At 39.8% G+C, this 15700-nt stretch overlaps 1 protein-coding gene across 2 annotated transcripts in view; it reads left to right on the top strand.

Annotated features, from left to right (window-relative positions):
• LOC109848626 (transcription initiation factor TFIID subunit 4b-like) overlaps nt 11634–15700 on the top strand; it is a 21841-nt gene continuing 17774 nt past the window's right edge. The window contains exons 1-2 of one of the 2 annotated variants that reach the window (XR_002248849.1): nt 11634–11790; nt 11901–12009. Coding sequence is in view for 1 of the 2 variants with exons in the window: in XM_020418235.1 (XP_020273824.1) it covers nt 11752–11790; nt 11901–12009 (148 nt within the window). In the remaining variant the exon portion in view is untranslated. The remainder of the gene's footprint in view (nt 11791–11900; nt 12010–15700) is intronic. The other variant, XM_020418235.1, reaches the window with a different exon arrangement.

Here is a 15700-nt window from a genome sequence, read left to right on the forward strand (position 1 = left end):
TCATAACACATAGTATTCACGTAAATATCTTTAATCAACATAAAATAGTTATCATAAAAAATATATTCTCAAATTTTGAGATATGCGCATATATCGTCCTCACTCATACTAGGAAATCCTTATCGGACTCTATACATGAATCCTAAGAAACTCTATCCTAGCTCCACGACTCGACACAGGATGATCCTAAGGATACTGGAACTAGAGCTCTGATACCAACTGTGACGCCCCTGGGTTCACGCGAGGCTGCAGTCCAAGGTAAAACCAAGAATGTCAAACTTGCCATGCACCACACCGTGCAATAACATGTTTCACCATCACAATTATTATCTCTCTGGTAGAGTCAATAACAGGTGTAGGTACAAAAACAAGTAAAAGATAATACAAGAAACAACTGATGAAATAATAGAGATCAAACTAATATTTCATCATCTAAGATACTGAAGTACAAGTCAATGTCTGCAATAAATGAACTGGAGTTCTGAACAAGTCTCAAATACAAAATGTCTGAATAAGAGGAAATAAGGCACACAGCCTTTACAACTTCTAGAAAATAAAATCCACAAATATCTAAACAGAAGTCTACAGTGGAGCTCAAAAGAAAAATATAACTAAAACAGATAGCTAAAGCTAAAGTGCATCGCCATCACGGGCTCCTGGCTCGTTACCTGAAAGGGGGGGGGGGACAACGAGCGTCAAAGCGCTAGCGAGCAACATCACAACCAACCCCAAGGGAAAGGGCTCGTTGTATACAGAAAATACAGTTATAATATATATATATAATCACTGATCCTATTTAGGTACTTACAACATGAGCTTAAGTACGTCGAGCGAAATAATCCAAATAAGGAAACCCTCATGTATATACCTTATAGCTCAAATTGTAGATCCCTAATGATAAGAGGGTTTTAGTACTTAGGAAATTACAACACGAGCATAGGTACGTCGAGCGAAATAATCCAAATAAGAAAACCCTCATGTATATATCTTGTATCTCAAATTGTAAATCCCTATATACCAAACCCGAAATCTAATACATGAACAAAAATAAAAGAAGACAAACCCATCTCAGAACTTAAATCCGGTGTCATGTCGTAACTCAGATAAGTGCCATGTCCAGCCTATGAAAGTATCAGTGTCAATCTCAAGGTCTAAACTGATATCGAACACATGGACTAAAACTAGATGTAGTAGATGTCCAACACATGGATTGCATATGAAAATTGTCCAACACATGGACTGAATGTGATAAATGTCTAACACATGGACTACACATCATAATTTTCCAACACATGGACTAGATAAAATATATGAACAGATGCATATACCCTAATTTCTCACGTGTCTCGGTATGCAAACCTAAACTCGTGTCCGTATGTTATCTCACATATAAAGATACAGGTTAAACAATAATTTCTAATACCCGTTATTAGAGGCGACTCCTCGTTCATATTAAAGCACGCAACAACAATAAACAAGCATAAACAGTTTCAGTTAAACTGAAACAACCCAAACAGATTCTAACTGAGGAAACTGGAGAATTCCTCATCAGTCGATTCATGAGTCGACTGGGATTGGTCGACTCATTGGTCGACCAAAATAAAACACAAAACTATAAATTTTCCCGTCAGTCGACTCATTGGTCGACTTATTAGTCGACTCATAAGTCGGCTGATAAGTCGACTCATTGGTCGACTGAGCAGAAAATTCCTAGTTTTCTGCTTTCGCTGATTATCTACAAAAGTTTTAACCTAAAGTTCTTCTTTGTCATGTACAACAATATATTTCCAATTCTAACACATGTGTATCAACAGAAATGAAAGATTTGCATGTAACTACTTACATTAAAACCCTAAACATATTTATACATGTTTAAAAACGTATTGAAAACAAAGAAATCACAAAGAAACCCATGTTTAAAACTAACTCCATATTTGGATCTACATTACAAAAACGTTGGTGGGTTTTTATTAACTGAAACATCTGATTTCTCGCATCATATGCCATAGAGATATATTTTTATACGCAAAATAATGATTTAGGCTCAATAAATCCGAAATAAAACCAAATAAAACTATACAAACAGTGGGTGTAGGGCTGGGCGAGATGTTACTCGCCTCTGATATGCTGAAAAACTCCTGAACCCTCTGGATCCTCCTTCGACAGCACCTCAAAAATCATGCTGAAATCCTCCGAAAATTCCCCCAAAATCACCAAACACTAAGCTAGGGTTTGAGGGGAGAGAGAGGGGCTAGGGTCTTTGGGTTCTAAAGGTGTTCTCAGGTAGGAGAGATAATATATGAGCGGTCAAACCCGAAACAAAAATGAATAGACTCGCAAACTTAAAAGAAAACCCGAAATCAGCCCGTTAGTCGACTCATTGGTCGACTCATAATTCGACTCAATGGTCGACTCATAAGTCGACTCAATGGTCGACTCATAAGTCGACTGAGCAGACATTTCCAAATCCGTGCATGTTTTGCTAATTTGCCAAAACCAATGCACAAAACTCTATAAAAAATACATTCATACATATCTGATAACTTGTTGTCAAGTATATTTATGATCTCAAGTCATTAACCATAATAGAATTATCTATCACCATTAATTCACATATACTTCTAACAAAAATACGGGGTTTTACATTCTTCCCCCCTTAAAAGAATTTCATCCTCGAAATTTAGAAATCATACTCAAACAAATAATATTACTCTAGACAAGCATATAGCGATATTTATATTTAACAATCCTATATTTAACAATCTAGGATGACTATATTCCCACTCAACCCTTAATCAAATGGAACTAGTACGTCAGGCGAAAAATCCAAATAAGGAACCCCTCATATATATACCATGTGTTCCAAAAGATTAAGAATTGAGCGGAATTATCCTCATTCTAGCGTTAAATCTAAATATAATCACACAAATAATCATACACATAAATCAATCCACTTCCTCAATAAATGCAGGAAGTAGCGCTATATAGCATCTTCGCGCTCTCGAAAATCATCTTTGATGTCCACACTTAACCATCTAAAATGTAAATACCCCCACTTAACCCCTAACTAAATGGAATAAGTACATCGAGCGAAAAATCCAAACAAGGAACTCCTCATATATATACCATATGTTCCGAGTACTTAGGAGATAAGTGGTAATACCCTCATTTTAGTGTTAAGTATAAACATCGCCATAATTGAATCTATAAGCCATATATAAGTCATACAAAAATATTTAATTTACCTACTCAAACATGTGTGGATAGTCGCGATGCATGTCCTCTTCTCGCTCCCAAGAAATCTCCTCAACGCCTCTTCGGTTCCACTGAACTTTCACCAAAGAAATTACCTTGTTTCTAAGTCTCTTGTCCTCTCTAACAAGTATATAAACCGGAATCTCAATAGTAGTCAAATCCTCCTGAAGCTCAATCTCTGGTGCATCCAACACTCTCTATTGCTCCTCATCATGCAAGTGCTTCTTGAGCATAGAAACATAAAATATATTGTGTATACTAGACATCGATGCTAGAAGATCTAGTCTGTATGACACAGCTCCAATGCGCTCCAAAATCCGGAAGGGTCCAATATACCTCGGTGTAAGCTTTCCCCGTCTCCCGATCGCTGAACGTCTTTCATAGGCGATACCTTCAGCATAACCGAATCTCCAACCTGAAACTCCAAGGGTCTTCGTCTCTTATCTGCATAGCTATTTTGCCGACTCTAAGCGGCTAAAATCCTCTCTCTAATCAATGCTACCTTCTCAGTAGTCTGCCTCACAAACTCTGGCCTAAGCATTAAGCTGTCCTCTGGCTCTGCCCAACATATCAGTGATCCACAAGGTCTCCCGTACAATACCTCATATGGGGCCATACCGATCGTCGCTTGATAACTATTGTTATAAGCGAACTCTATCAATGGAATATGCTCCTCCCAGCTACCTTGAAAGTCTATGACACAAGCCCGCAACATGTCTTCCAACACCTGATTTACCCTCTCCGTTTGACCATCTGTCTGTGGGTGGAATACACTGCTATAAGATAACCTGCTGCCGAACGAATCATGGAAACTCCTCCAAAAATGTGAAGTGAACACTGAACCTCAATCCGACACAATCGTATCAGGAACTCCATGAAGTCGGACTATCTCCCGAATAAATATCCTCGCATACGCCTCAGCTGTATATGTAGTCCTCACTGGAATAAAATATGCTGACTTCGTCAACCGATCCACTATCACCCAAACAGAATCATTCCTCTTCTTCGACTTCGGCAACCCTACAATGAAGTCCATAGAAATATTCGCCTATTTCCACTCTGGGATGGGTAAAGGCTGAAGTGTTCCTGCTGGTCTCTGATGCTCTGCCTTCATCTGCTGACAGGTAAAACACTTAGCCACATACTCTGCAATCTCTCTATGCATACCACTCCACCAGAAGTGTCTCTTCAAGTCCTTGTACATCTTAGTGGTCCCTGGATGTACTGTGTACCTAGTACAATAAGCCTCATCAAATAACTCTCTTTTTAGCTCTACACTGGATAACATAACCATCCTACCCTTCATCCGTAGATCTCCATCTGCTCCAATGGTCTAATCAGCCTTAGGCTCTTTGGAAATCTCCTCCTTTGGATTTGAATCCAAGAGTCTTCCAGCTGAGCTCTGACTACTCTGGTACTCCAAGATGGCTAAACTGACACAGCTCCCAAAAATGCACTGGTTTCACCTATCTCGGGTTTAAAATCAAACTGGCTAAGAGTAAGAAGATCTCTATATAATGAACACCTCAAAGCTGAAACCTGATGTCGACGCTTCTTACTCAAAGCATCTGCTACGATATTCGCCTTCCCCGGATGATACTGAATCGCGAACTCGTAGTCCTTGATAAACTCAATCCATCTCCTCTGTCTCTGGTTGAGTTCCTTCTGAGAGAAAAGATACTTCAGACTCTGGTGGTCTATGAACAGCTCAAACTGCACTCCATACAAGTAGTGTCTTCATGACTTCAATGCAAATACTACTGGTGCTAACTCCAAATCATGAGTGGGATAGTTCTGCTCATGCACCCTCAACTGCCATAAGATATATGCTACTACCCTCTGAGTCTGTATCAAGACGCCTCCTAATCCTACCAATGATGCATCTGTGTAGACGACGAATGTCTTATCGCTGCTTAGAATAGTCAAAACTGATGCTGAAGTTAACTTAGTCTTCAAGATATCAAAGGCCTTCTGGCACTCCACACTCCAAATAAACTGTACACCCTTCTTCGTAAGGCATGTAAGTGGCATCGAAATCTTCGAGAAGTCCTGCATGAACTTCTTGTAATAACCAGCTAAGCCCAAGAAGCTATAAATCTCTGTCACCGTCTTTGGTGGTTCCCAATCAAGAACTGCTGTAACCTTAGTCGAATCCACTGCTATGCCCTCTCTACTGATGACGTGGCTGAGAAATCTGACTTCTGAAAGCCAAAATTCACACATGTTAAACTTGACATATAACTGATGCTCCTGCAGAGTCCTCAAAGCTAACCATAGGTGCTGCTCGTGTTCTGTCTTCGATCTCGAATAAATGAGAATATCATCGATAAAAACAATCACAAACTGATCCAAGAAGGGACGAAAAACCTGATTCATCAAATCCATGAATACCACGGGTGCATTGGTCAACCCAAATGGCATGACCATGAACTCGAATGATCCATATCGAGTAAGAAAAGCAGTCTTGGGGATATCCATCTCCCGAACCCGTAACTGATGATAACCAGATTAAAGATCAATCTTCGAGAAATACTACGCTCCCTGCAACTGGTCGAACAAGTCATCAATCCTAGGTAATGGGTACCTATTCCGGATAGTTACCTTATTCAACTCTCTATAATCAATGCACAATCTCATACTACCATCCTTCTTCTTCACGAAAGGAACTGGCATGTCCCATGGAGAACGACTCCGACGAATAAATCCCTGAGCTAACAACTTATCCAACTGGGTCTGAAGCTCCCTCATCTCAGCTGGTGACATGCGATAGGGTGCGTGGGATATCGGGGCTGTGCCCGGCTGCAACTCAATACAAAACTCGACCTCTCTCACAGGAGGTAACCCAGGTATGTCCTGAAAGACATCCTGATACTGTGAGACAACTCTAGTCTCCAACAAATCAGTACCCTGATCCCGTCGCATCACTTCCTCGATGTACGCCAGAAATGACTCCGCAAAACGGTTACCCTGAGAGGTTGCCACAATCATCTCGGACCCATCAGACACCCGCAAATTGACTGTCTTCGCAAAGCAGTCAATACTAACATGGTAGGAAGATAACCAATCCATACTAAGGATAACATCAAACTCGGACATAAACAACACTATCAAATCAACGACGAACTCCGACTCATCTAGACTGATAGTACACCTCCTACAAACACTCTCCAGAAGCGATATCTCACCTACTGATAGTACACCTCCTACAAACACTCTCCAGAAGCGATATCTCACCTAAAGGGGTGGAAACTGATAAAGGGGTGTCTAATGGCTGAGCTACGAGCTGGAGTCTAGACATAAAATTATACGAAATGAAGGAATGCGAAGCTCCCGAATCGAAGAGAATACGGGTGAAAAAAGAATTCACAAGGAACGTACTCTCCACCACTGGTTCGCTAGCTCCATGATCACGCGGTATTACCGCATATACTCTGCCTGTGGCTGGATACTGCTTTGTTGCTAGTGCTGGAGAATACGGAACTATCTGCCCCTGAGGAACCTCCTGAACTACACGAATTTTCCCCTCAGTCTTCTGTGCTGCTGGCGGTGCCTCAAGTCTCGTCTACTGGCCCTGACCTCTGCCCTGCTGTCGCTGTTGCTGCTGGTTCGGACCCTTTCCCTATTGAGCTCCTGCTGGTGTGCTATGGCACTCCGATGCCTTATTTCCGACCTTGTGATAGTTAAAACACACTCCCTAGAACTTGCGCTGTTGATGCGCTCTCTGATCCTGCTAAGGTCCCTTCTTATGAGGGCCTTGCTGTTGCTGCTGGGATCCAAAAAAAGGCCTCTTGTTCTTGCCCTTATCCCTTGTCTGCCCTGCCTTGGTCTTCCCTTCCTTATCCTTCTGAAACATGGCAGTCTCAATCTCCTGTGATGTGGCGGCTTCTGCTACCTCTCGAACTGAATAGAACTTCCTCGAGACGAGGTATCGACGAAGATTAGGACGGAGCCCTACTAAGAACATCTGAGTCTGGCGCTCTCCTGTCTGCCACATGCCCATGAAGTGCAGTAACTCCATAAATCTACTCTCAAAATCTGCCACTGACATGTCCCCCTGAGTTAACCAGGACAACTCAAGCTCCTTCCCAGTCCGTACTATAGAAGAAATATACTGTCCATCGAAGAAATAAATAAAGTCCTCCCATACGAGGGTCATTTGGTGCTCTGGAGTGAAGTGGAGCCTATACCATCTCCCGGCGTCTCCCTTCAGACTGTAGGACGCTAATCTCTGCTTCTGGACCGAATCCACATTAAGTATATCGAGGATGTTACTCACATCCTCCTTCCACTTATGGGCTGCAAGAGGATCTGCTGACCCCTGGAACTCAGGTGCTCTCATCTTCTGGTACCTCTCAACCATACGGAGCCAAGCCTCCTGCTCTGTGGCTCTATCTGGGACTGTTGGTGGAATAGCTGTAGGTACGGCCTCTGGGGGTCTCTTATTGATAGGAACTACTGGTATCCCCTGCGACTGATCTGCTGGTGGTGATGGTGGTGGTGGTGGCGCGACATGATTCGCCACAAGCTCCTCAATTGCTTCCATCCTAGTTATGATGGGAGCCATGAGATCAATAAGATACTGGGAAGCCTGTTGTGGCTCAGGTAGAGTCTGCTGTGGCTCCGGTTGAGCTTGATGTGGCTCAGGTAGAGCCTGCTATGACTCTGCCTGTCCAGCTCTCCGAGTACGAGGTCTACCACGTCCTGCCATCTCTCTGATCATAAAATAAATAAGAGTTTATGAGTCAAAATAGACATATACACATACATAGCATATCACAATATGATTTTCACAACAATTTAGTATTCACACAAATACTTTAAATTTACACAAAAATAGTTGTCATAAAAAAATATCCTTAAATTTCGAGATATAAACATATATCGTCCTCACTCATACTAGGGAATTCTTACGGACTCTATTCATGAATCCTAAGAAACTCTATCCTAGCTCCACGACTCGACATAAGATGATCCTAAGGATACTGGAACTAGAGCTCTGATACCAACTGTGATGCCCCTGGGTTCACACAAGGTTACAGTCCAAGGTAAAATCAAGAATGTCAAACCTGTCATGCACCACACCGTGCAATAATATGTTTTACCATCACAATTACTATCTCTCTAGTAGAGTCAATAAAAGATGTAAGTACATAAGCAAGTAAAAGATAATACCGAAATCAACAGATAAAATAATAGAAATCAAATTAATATTCCATCATCTAGCATACTGAAGTACAAGTCAATGCCTAAAATAAATAAACTGGAGTACTCAACAAGTCTCAAATACAAAATATCTAACAAGAGGAAATAAGGCACACAACATTTTCAACTTCTAGAATAAAACTCTCAAATGTCTAAACAAAAGTCTACAGTAGAGCTCAAAAGAAAATATAACTAAATAGACAGCTAAAACTAATATGCATCGCCATCAACCTGTGACTCTCTAGGCTCCTGGCTCGTTACCTGAAAGGGGAAGGGACAACGAGCGTCAAAGCGCTAGCGAGCAACATCACAACCAACCCCAAGGGAAAGGGCTCGTTGTATATCGAAAATACAGTTAATACATACATATATGAAATCACTGATCCTATTTAGGTCATTACAACGTGAGCATAAGTACGCCGAGCGAAATAATCCAAACAAGGAAATCCTCATGTATATACCTTGTAGCTCAAATTGTAATTTACTTACGTATAAGAGGATTTTAGTATTTACAAAATTACAACATGAGCATAGGTACGTCGAACGAAATAATCCTAACAAAGAAACCCTCATGTATATACCTTGTATCTCAAATTATAAATCCCTAAATACCTAACCCAAAATCTAATGCAAGCACAATAATAAAAGAAGACAAACTCATCTCAGAACTTAATTACAGTGTCATGTCACAACTCATATAAGTGTCATGTCCAGTCTATACAAGTATAAGTGTCAACTCAAGGTTTAAACTGATGTCCAACACATGAACAAAAGGTAAATGTCCAACACGAGGACTAAAACGGATTATAGTCCAACACGAGGACTGAACAAACTGTGTAACTATCGATGAGATAAGTGGAAAGATATACCTATACGAATTTCACACACGCCTCGGTGTGTAAACTTAAACTCGTGTCCGCATATCATCTCACATGTAAAGATGCAAGTTAAACAATAAATTTGAATATCAGCTATCCGAGGCGACTCCTCGTTCATATAGAAGCATGCAAAGACAGTAAACATGCCCAAACGGTTTCGGTTAAAACAAAACAACTCAAACAGATCCAAAACAAGGAAAAACTAGAAATTTCCTCGTCAGTCGACTCATGAGTCGACTGGGATCATCACTCGACTCATTAGTCGACCTGACAGACATAAACTAAGAAAGACAATAAATTTCCCGTAAGTCAACTCATTGGTCGACTCATCAGTCGACTCATGAGTCGACTGATAAGTCGACTCATTGATCGACTGAGCAGAAAATTCCTAGTTTCTGTTTTCGTTGATTATTTGCAAAGAAGTTAACCTAAATTTCTTCTTCATCATTTCCAGCAACATAAATATCATTATTACACATATGTAACAAACTGAAACGAAAGATATGCATGTAATCACTTACATTAAAACCCTAAACATATTTATATATGTTTAAAAATGTATTAAAAACAATAAATCACATTAAAACTCATCTTTAAACAAATTCCAGATCTGGATCTATATTACAAAACGTTGGTGAGCTTTTATTAACCAAAACATTTGACTTCTCGCATCATACGCTATAGAGATATACTTTTATACGCAAAATAATGATTTAGGCTCAATAAATCCGAAATAAAACCAAATAAAACTATACAAACAGTGGGTATAGGGCTGGGCGAGATGTTACTCGCCTCTGATATGCTGTTGGATCTCCAGAAATGAGAGAGAACAAATCCCCCTTCGCTGAAATGCCCAAAACTGCTGAAAAACTCCCCGAATCCCTCAAACTTGCCGCCGAAAACTGGATCTAGGGTTAGAGAGGGAGAGGGTGCTAGGGTTCTAAAAACTGATGGAAAAGGGTTGGTTTCGGGTAAAAGGAATTATATAATATGGTTAAAACCCGAACGAAACTTAACCAAACCCGCAACTAAAAATAAAACCCGAAATCAGCCCGTTAGTCGACTCATCGGTCGACTCATCAGTCGACTCATAAGTCGACTCATAAGTCGGCTCATAAGTCGATTGAGCAGACATTTTCCAGATCCGTGCATGTTTTTGCTAATTTGTCAAAACCAATGCACAAAACTCTATAAAAATACATTCATACATATCTGATAACTTGTTATCCAGTATATCAATAACCTCAAGTCATTTACCACAATAGAATTATTTATCCCCAATAATTCACATATACTTCTAATAAAAAAATATGGGGTTTTACATGATCCTACCGTGTTCATACTTGGTAACGTCAATCTTCGCAAAAAAATTCCACACATCGGATCTCAGCCTTTTAGGAGCTCTTGGTGCAATAGATTCGTCGCCACCAGATTCAGGATTAACACCGGTAGGAGAAGGAGTAGTTGTTGTAGGAGGACTCATTTCTGGATCGGTAGGAGATAGGTGTTGCTCTTCATAATCAGATTCAGAAGCCATTTGATAGAAGTATTAGAAAATATAAGAGATATAAGAGAGTATAATATTGCATAAGAGAGTATTAGAGAGAAGTAGAAGAGTTTTGGTGTGAGGAAAAGAAGTGAAAACCCTCCTCTATTTATAGAGGCAGTCCCCTAGGCAAATGACCAAAAAACCCTCATAGTCTAGCCTTTTTTTACCATTTTAAGGGGCAAATCGGTCAAATGGCCAAATATGGCCATTTGGCCTGTTCCGGGACGAGCCGGGGCCATAAACGGTCAAAATGACGCGCCGGGTCGGGCCAGCCCGGCCATATCCGGCCAACGGTCACAAATTGTAACTGTCGGGCCGGGCCGAGCCGGGCCGGTTTTTCATCACGGTCACCCAGGGTGACCTTGTTGCCTGGCCGCCCGGGCTCGACCCGGCGCTGACCGGCATCATATTTTGGGGCCGGGCCCGGACCCGGGTTTGGCCCGGGTTTCCGGGCCGACCCCGGGACCGGGCCGCGGGTTTTTTGGACACCCCTATGAATAGGTAGGTGGACTCCAAAAACATAGAAACTCAATTCCTATAAAAAAAATACGGAAATGAGCTTAAAAGTTGGAAAAGTGGACCATACATTATTTTCTTGATTTCATTTCTTTTTCTTGTTTTCATTTCTTTTTCCTAGCTTTTAGGAAACTAACCAATCGGCCTTTTGACGGTGATGGTGGGTGTCAAGAACTCGTTCATCTGAAAACCCTGTACGCTGTTTAAATACTGACAGCTTGCTCTAGCTCAAACTGCCTCTTTGTACGCGCCAAAATCGGAGGAGGCCTCCTCTTCAATAATTTAGGGTTCCTCTGAAACTGTAACGCTACTCTCCCTCTCTGAACTCGACTCCTCTCTCAAAATTCTCCCATGGATCCATCCATCATTAGACTGCTTGAAGACGACGAGGTCGAGTTTTTTCATCAATTTTCAACAACAATATCGCTTGAACATTTCTCGATTCTATTTTACCAAAAGAAAAAACTAATTTTGACTCGTTTTGGGGGTGAAATTAGCAGGATGAAAGTATGCATTCGGGCGCGGATGTGGAGGCGTTCACGGCGGCGTTGAATCGGGATATTGAAGGGAATAATTCTTCCTTAAATCAGCCCTTTGATTCTGAATCAAGTTAGGGTTTCTTGAACCCTAAAACCGAAGACATTGGTTTTATTTGCTCTAGAGTTTATGGATTCTTATATCTAGGAGATCACTTTTTGATTGAGATCGATGTGCTCTGATGGCGGTGGCGTAGAAAGCTAGAAGAAGAAATTGTAGTTCAATTTTGGTCCTACACGTGCAAGGAAAGTTGAATTGTGTTAATTTTAGGCTATATAGCAGAAAACCTCTTTACTTTGGATGACTATTTTTCCTCAAAAACTTTGGATGCTTATTAGATAACCCCCATAAATTTCAAAACATTAGAAATCCCCCTTCAAGTTTAGGGGTTATCAGAAAACCCCCTTTAACTTCAATATTTTTCTCATAAAACTCCCTGACAGCATTAACTGCAATTTTCGCATGGGTGTGTAAAATTGCGCAGGGGGATGTTTTTCCCATTGAAATTCATTGTTCATGCTTTTCTGGGTTTTTTGGGAAAAATGTTGAAAGTTAAAAGGGGTTTTCTGATAACCACTAAACTTAAAGAGGATTTTCTGATATTTTGGAAATTATGGGGGGTTATCTCATAGTCGTCCAAAGTTAGGTGGGCTTTCTGATATTTAACCTTAATTTTACTGAAAAATTTCACTTTTCTCAGAACTAGAAGTAAGTCCTGGGGAGTTTTGCCCTTTCTTCTAGTGTAGGGCTGAAACTGGGTCAGTTTTGGAGAAAAAGATGGTTGAAACTGGGTTGGTTTTGGCGAAAAAAATACCAAACTTCACGGGACTTGAAGTTCCGTGAAGTTTTTTACATAACAAAACTTCACGGCACTTAAAGTCCCGTGAAGTTTCAGACAATTTTTCGTCAAACCGATCCAGTTTCAGCCAGATGGCTGAAACTGAGTCGGTTTTGATAAATAAGATGCAAATGAGTTGTTTTGTATAAATAAGTTTCAAAAGGGGTTTGTTTTCAAAAAATTTCCTATCTAGGGTCACCTTGGAGTAATGACCTTTGCACCATGATTCATGTCTTACCAACTTTCTTGAAGTTCTTCACTTTGTTCACTAATGCACATGTCAGTGTACTCAAATTGTATGTTATAGTCGTCTACTCAATGAACTTATGGTAGTTTTAAGTGCATGATATAGTCATCTATCCAATGAACTTATAGCAATTTTAAGTGCATGATTTTTTGCAACATCATGTTAAAGTCCAATTTCATAATCATCGAGTTCAAGTTATCTGATCATCCATCAGCAAGTCCCTTGTTGATCACATAAGTTAAGATTAATCCTAGATGACTATTGCAATCACCTAGTTTGCAGTAATTATCAGGAAGAGCTTGGTACAACAATAAAGAGGAAATTGGAAAGATAAGGAAGCCCTGGATTGAAATTGTCAGACATTTCGGTGCGTAGTTTTCCATTAAAAAGAAAAGGTTCTTCGTGTTTCCTAAATTGTTTTGTGTAAATCAAGTGATTTATTGATGGGACAGAAAGAATGCGGGTTGTAGTCATCATGATTAGATTCCATTAGCGCCTAAACTGAGGTGTTCATTACGGGCGTTGCAGACAACTGCAATGCATGCTCACTCAGTAGTACGTACCTGCCAAGTGATGTTGTATACTTGGAAAGGGAGATGAACTCCATTGGTAATAAAAGGTCGTGTGTACTAGATAAAAGCCTAAAAGGGAAGGACAAAGTTTCTGTGGTATCAAACTACTTTGGGTATGTTGCACGTATGGAAAACTAGGAAACGAATTAGTTGGGGAAATTTTTTTCTTGAGTAACCAGGGGAAGATGCCCGAATATTATTAGCTAGAGAAAAGATACAGAATATACATGGAAGAGAAAGGAAGAAAGGAGGGAGAAGTACAATAGAAGGTAACTGGCATGATTAGAAAAGGAATATTTGGAAAACTAAACTAGTCAACTTTCTGAATCAAGGTGTCACTCCATTTTGATTCAGTCATCTATTCCGGTGTAAAGTGATGCTATCATACCAAAAAGAAAATGACCGTACAATCGAAAGACAAAGAGTGTCAGGTTCTCTGAATTTATTATAGAAAATCCTATCGTTTCATTCATTCCAAAGTCCTAGAATTGAGAATCGTAAAACCACATCCTCAAAACTAATAGTGGAAAGAACCATGTAGAGATAAGAATCCGAGTGAAATTGCTAGAGAGCAATCTAATTTTTCCCCTAGATCGTCCAACATGGTAAGAATTTCTTTCCCACAAGGAAGGGATAGACAATTTTCTAGAGAATATAATGGCCAGTTGCCGAGTTAGGAATTTTGGTAAGGAGAGTCGAAATTAGAAGAGAGAAAAACATAGAAAATGAATCAGAATAATGTCTGGTGGAGTGCGAGAGATGGAGGTGGAGGAACACAGGCAGATGAAGGTGGAGGGAACACATGCGGATAAGGGCGGAGAGAACACTCACGAGAAACACAAACGACTTGTGATCTATTTGCAATTTGTTCGCGACTCACGAGAGGAATGGAAAAAAATTGAGAGTTCTAGGGATCATACATTTACCATCTATGATTTATGAAGTTATTATTAACCTAGGCATTTTTTTTCTTTTGGGGGTGTTTGTACAAATACCCCTTAAATTATGCATATTTGCATATGTTTCCCTCAAATTTCAATGTTTTCAAAACTATCCCAAATCATCAACAACTCTGGGAAAAAAATACCTCCCATATCAACAAATCATTAACTTTGATAGGTTAATTTTTAACTGCGATGTAAAAATATCAACAAAATAGTCAAACATTTACTTACTCACAATATCCAGCAAAGTTTATGGCAAGACACTTTTTTAAAGTTGATATTGATATTTGGGTTTAGTTTGCAATATTGAGATTTTAGAATTTTTGCAAGTGTGCATTATGTTTGGGATGTTTCATAAATATTTATATATTTGAAAATATACAAAAATCAAGGAGGGTCCAAGGCCCCTTTGGGCTTTAGCTAGCTCTGCCTCTGATACTGCCAGAGCCCCTTTAAGGTACTTTTTAGCTTCCTAGAGTTGGAGAGACCCTCTACAAGAAACAATTCGAAAGAGGTATATGGAGATGTTAATGCTCTCTAAGATTCATGTCAAAAAAGGAGGTCAAATGTACAACCTAATAGCTGGGAGCAAATAAAATACTAGGACGAAGTGGGTTGCTTATCCTGTTATAATGGGCATTTTAGGATGTAATTAACATGATATAACAAACTTTGCGTACAAGTTGTGTATGAGGAAAATCTCCAAATTGATAAACATTTATATCTTGGTAATTTTATGTCTGTATGATTAGTAGTTTTGAGATAGTCTACTGCTTCAATTAATTGTGATATTAAAATTATTTAGATCTTTGTTAGTAGAGTTAATGAGACCTTTGGAGATCTAGTGCATGACTGAAAAAATGGTCTTATATTGCAAATTGACACATTTTGAAAGAGTGTACGCTTCCAAATCACAACTCTTAACGAAGAACATTCCTTTATGATGGTTGTGTCCTCTGCACCGGAAAGGTTGGTAATAATTATCAGTCAGACTACTTTATGTAGGGAGGTCTTGACAAGAGTGAGAACTCCTTGCATAAAAGCTACTTAGTTTGATCCACTTGCATTCAAACAAGGAAGAGTTCTTAGAGTTCGATGTAGAGTTAGACCTAACCATATACTATTTGAATATTTTCTATTAGGCATTTGGAATGAGCATTAC

The sequence above is a fragment of the Asparagus officinalis genome, chromosome 7, assembly GCF_001876935.1.
Source record: "Asparagus officinalis chromosome 7, Aspof.V1, whole genome shotgun sequence".
Classification (NCBI taxonomy): domain Eukaryota; kingdom Viridiplantae; phylum Streptophyta; class Magnoliopsida; order Asparagales; family Asparagaceae; genus Asparagus; species Asparagus officinalis.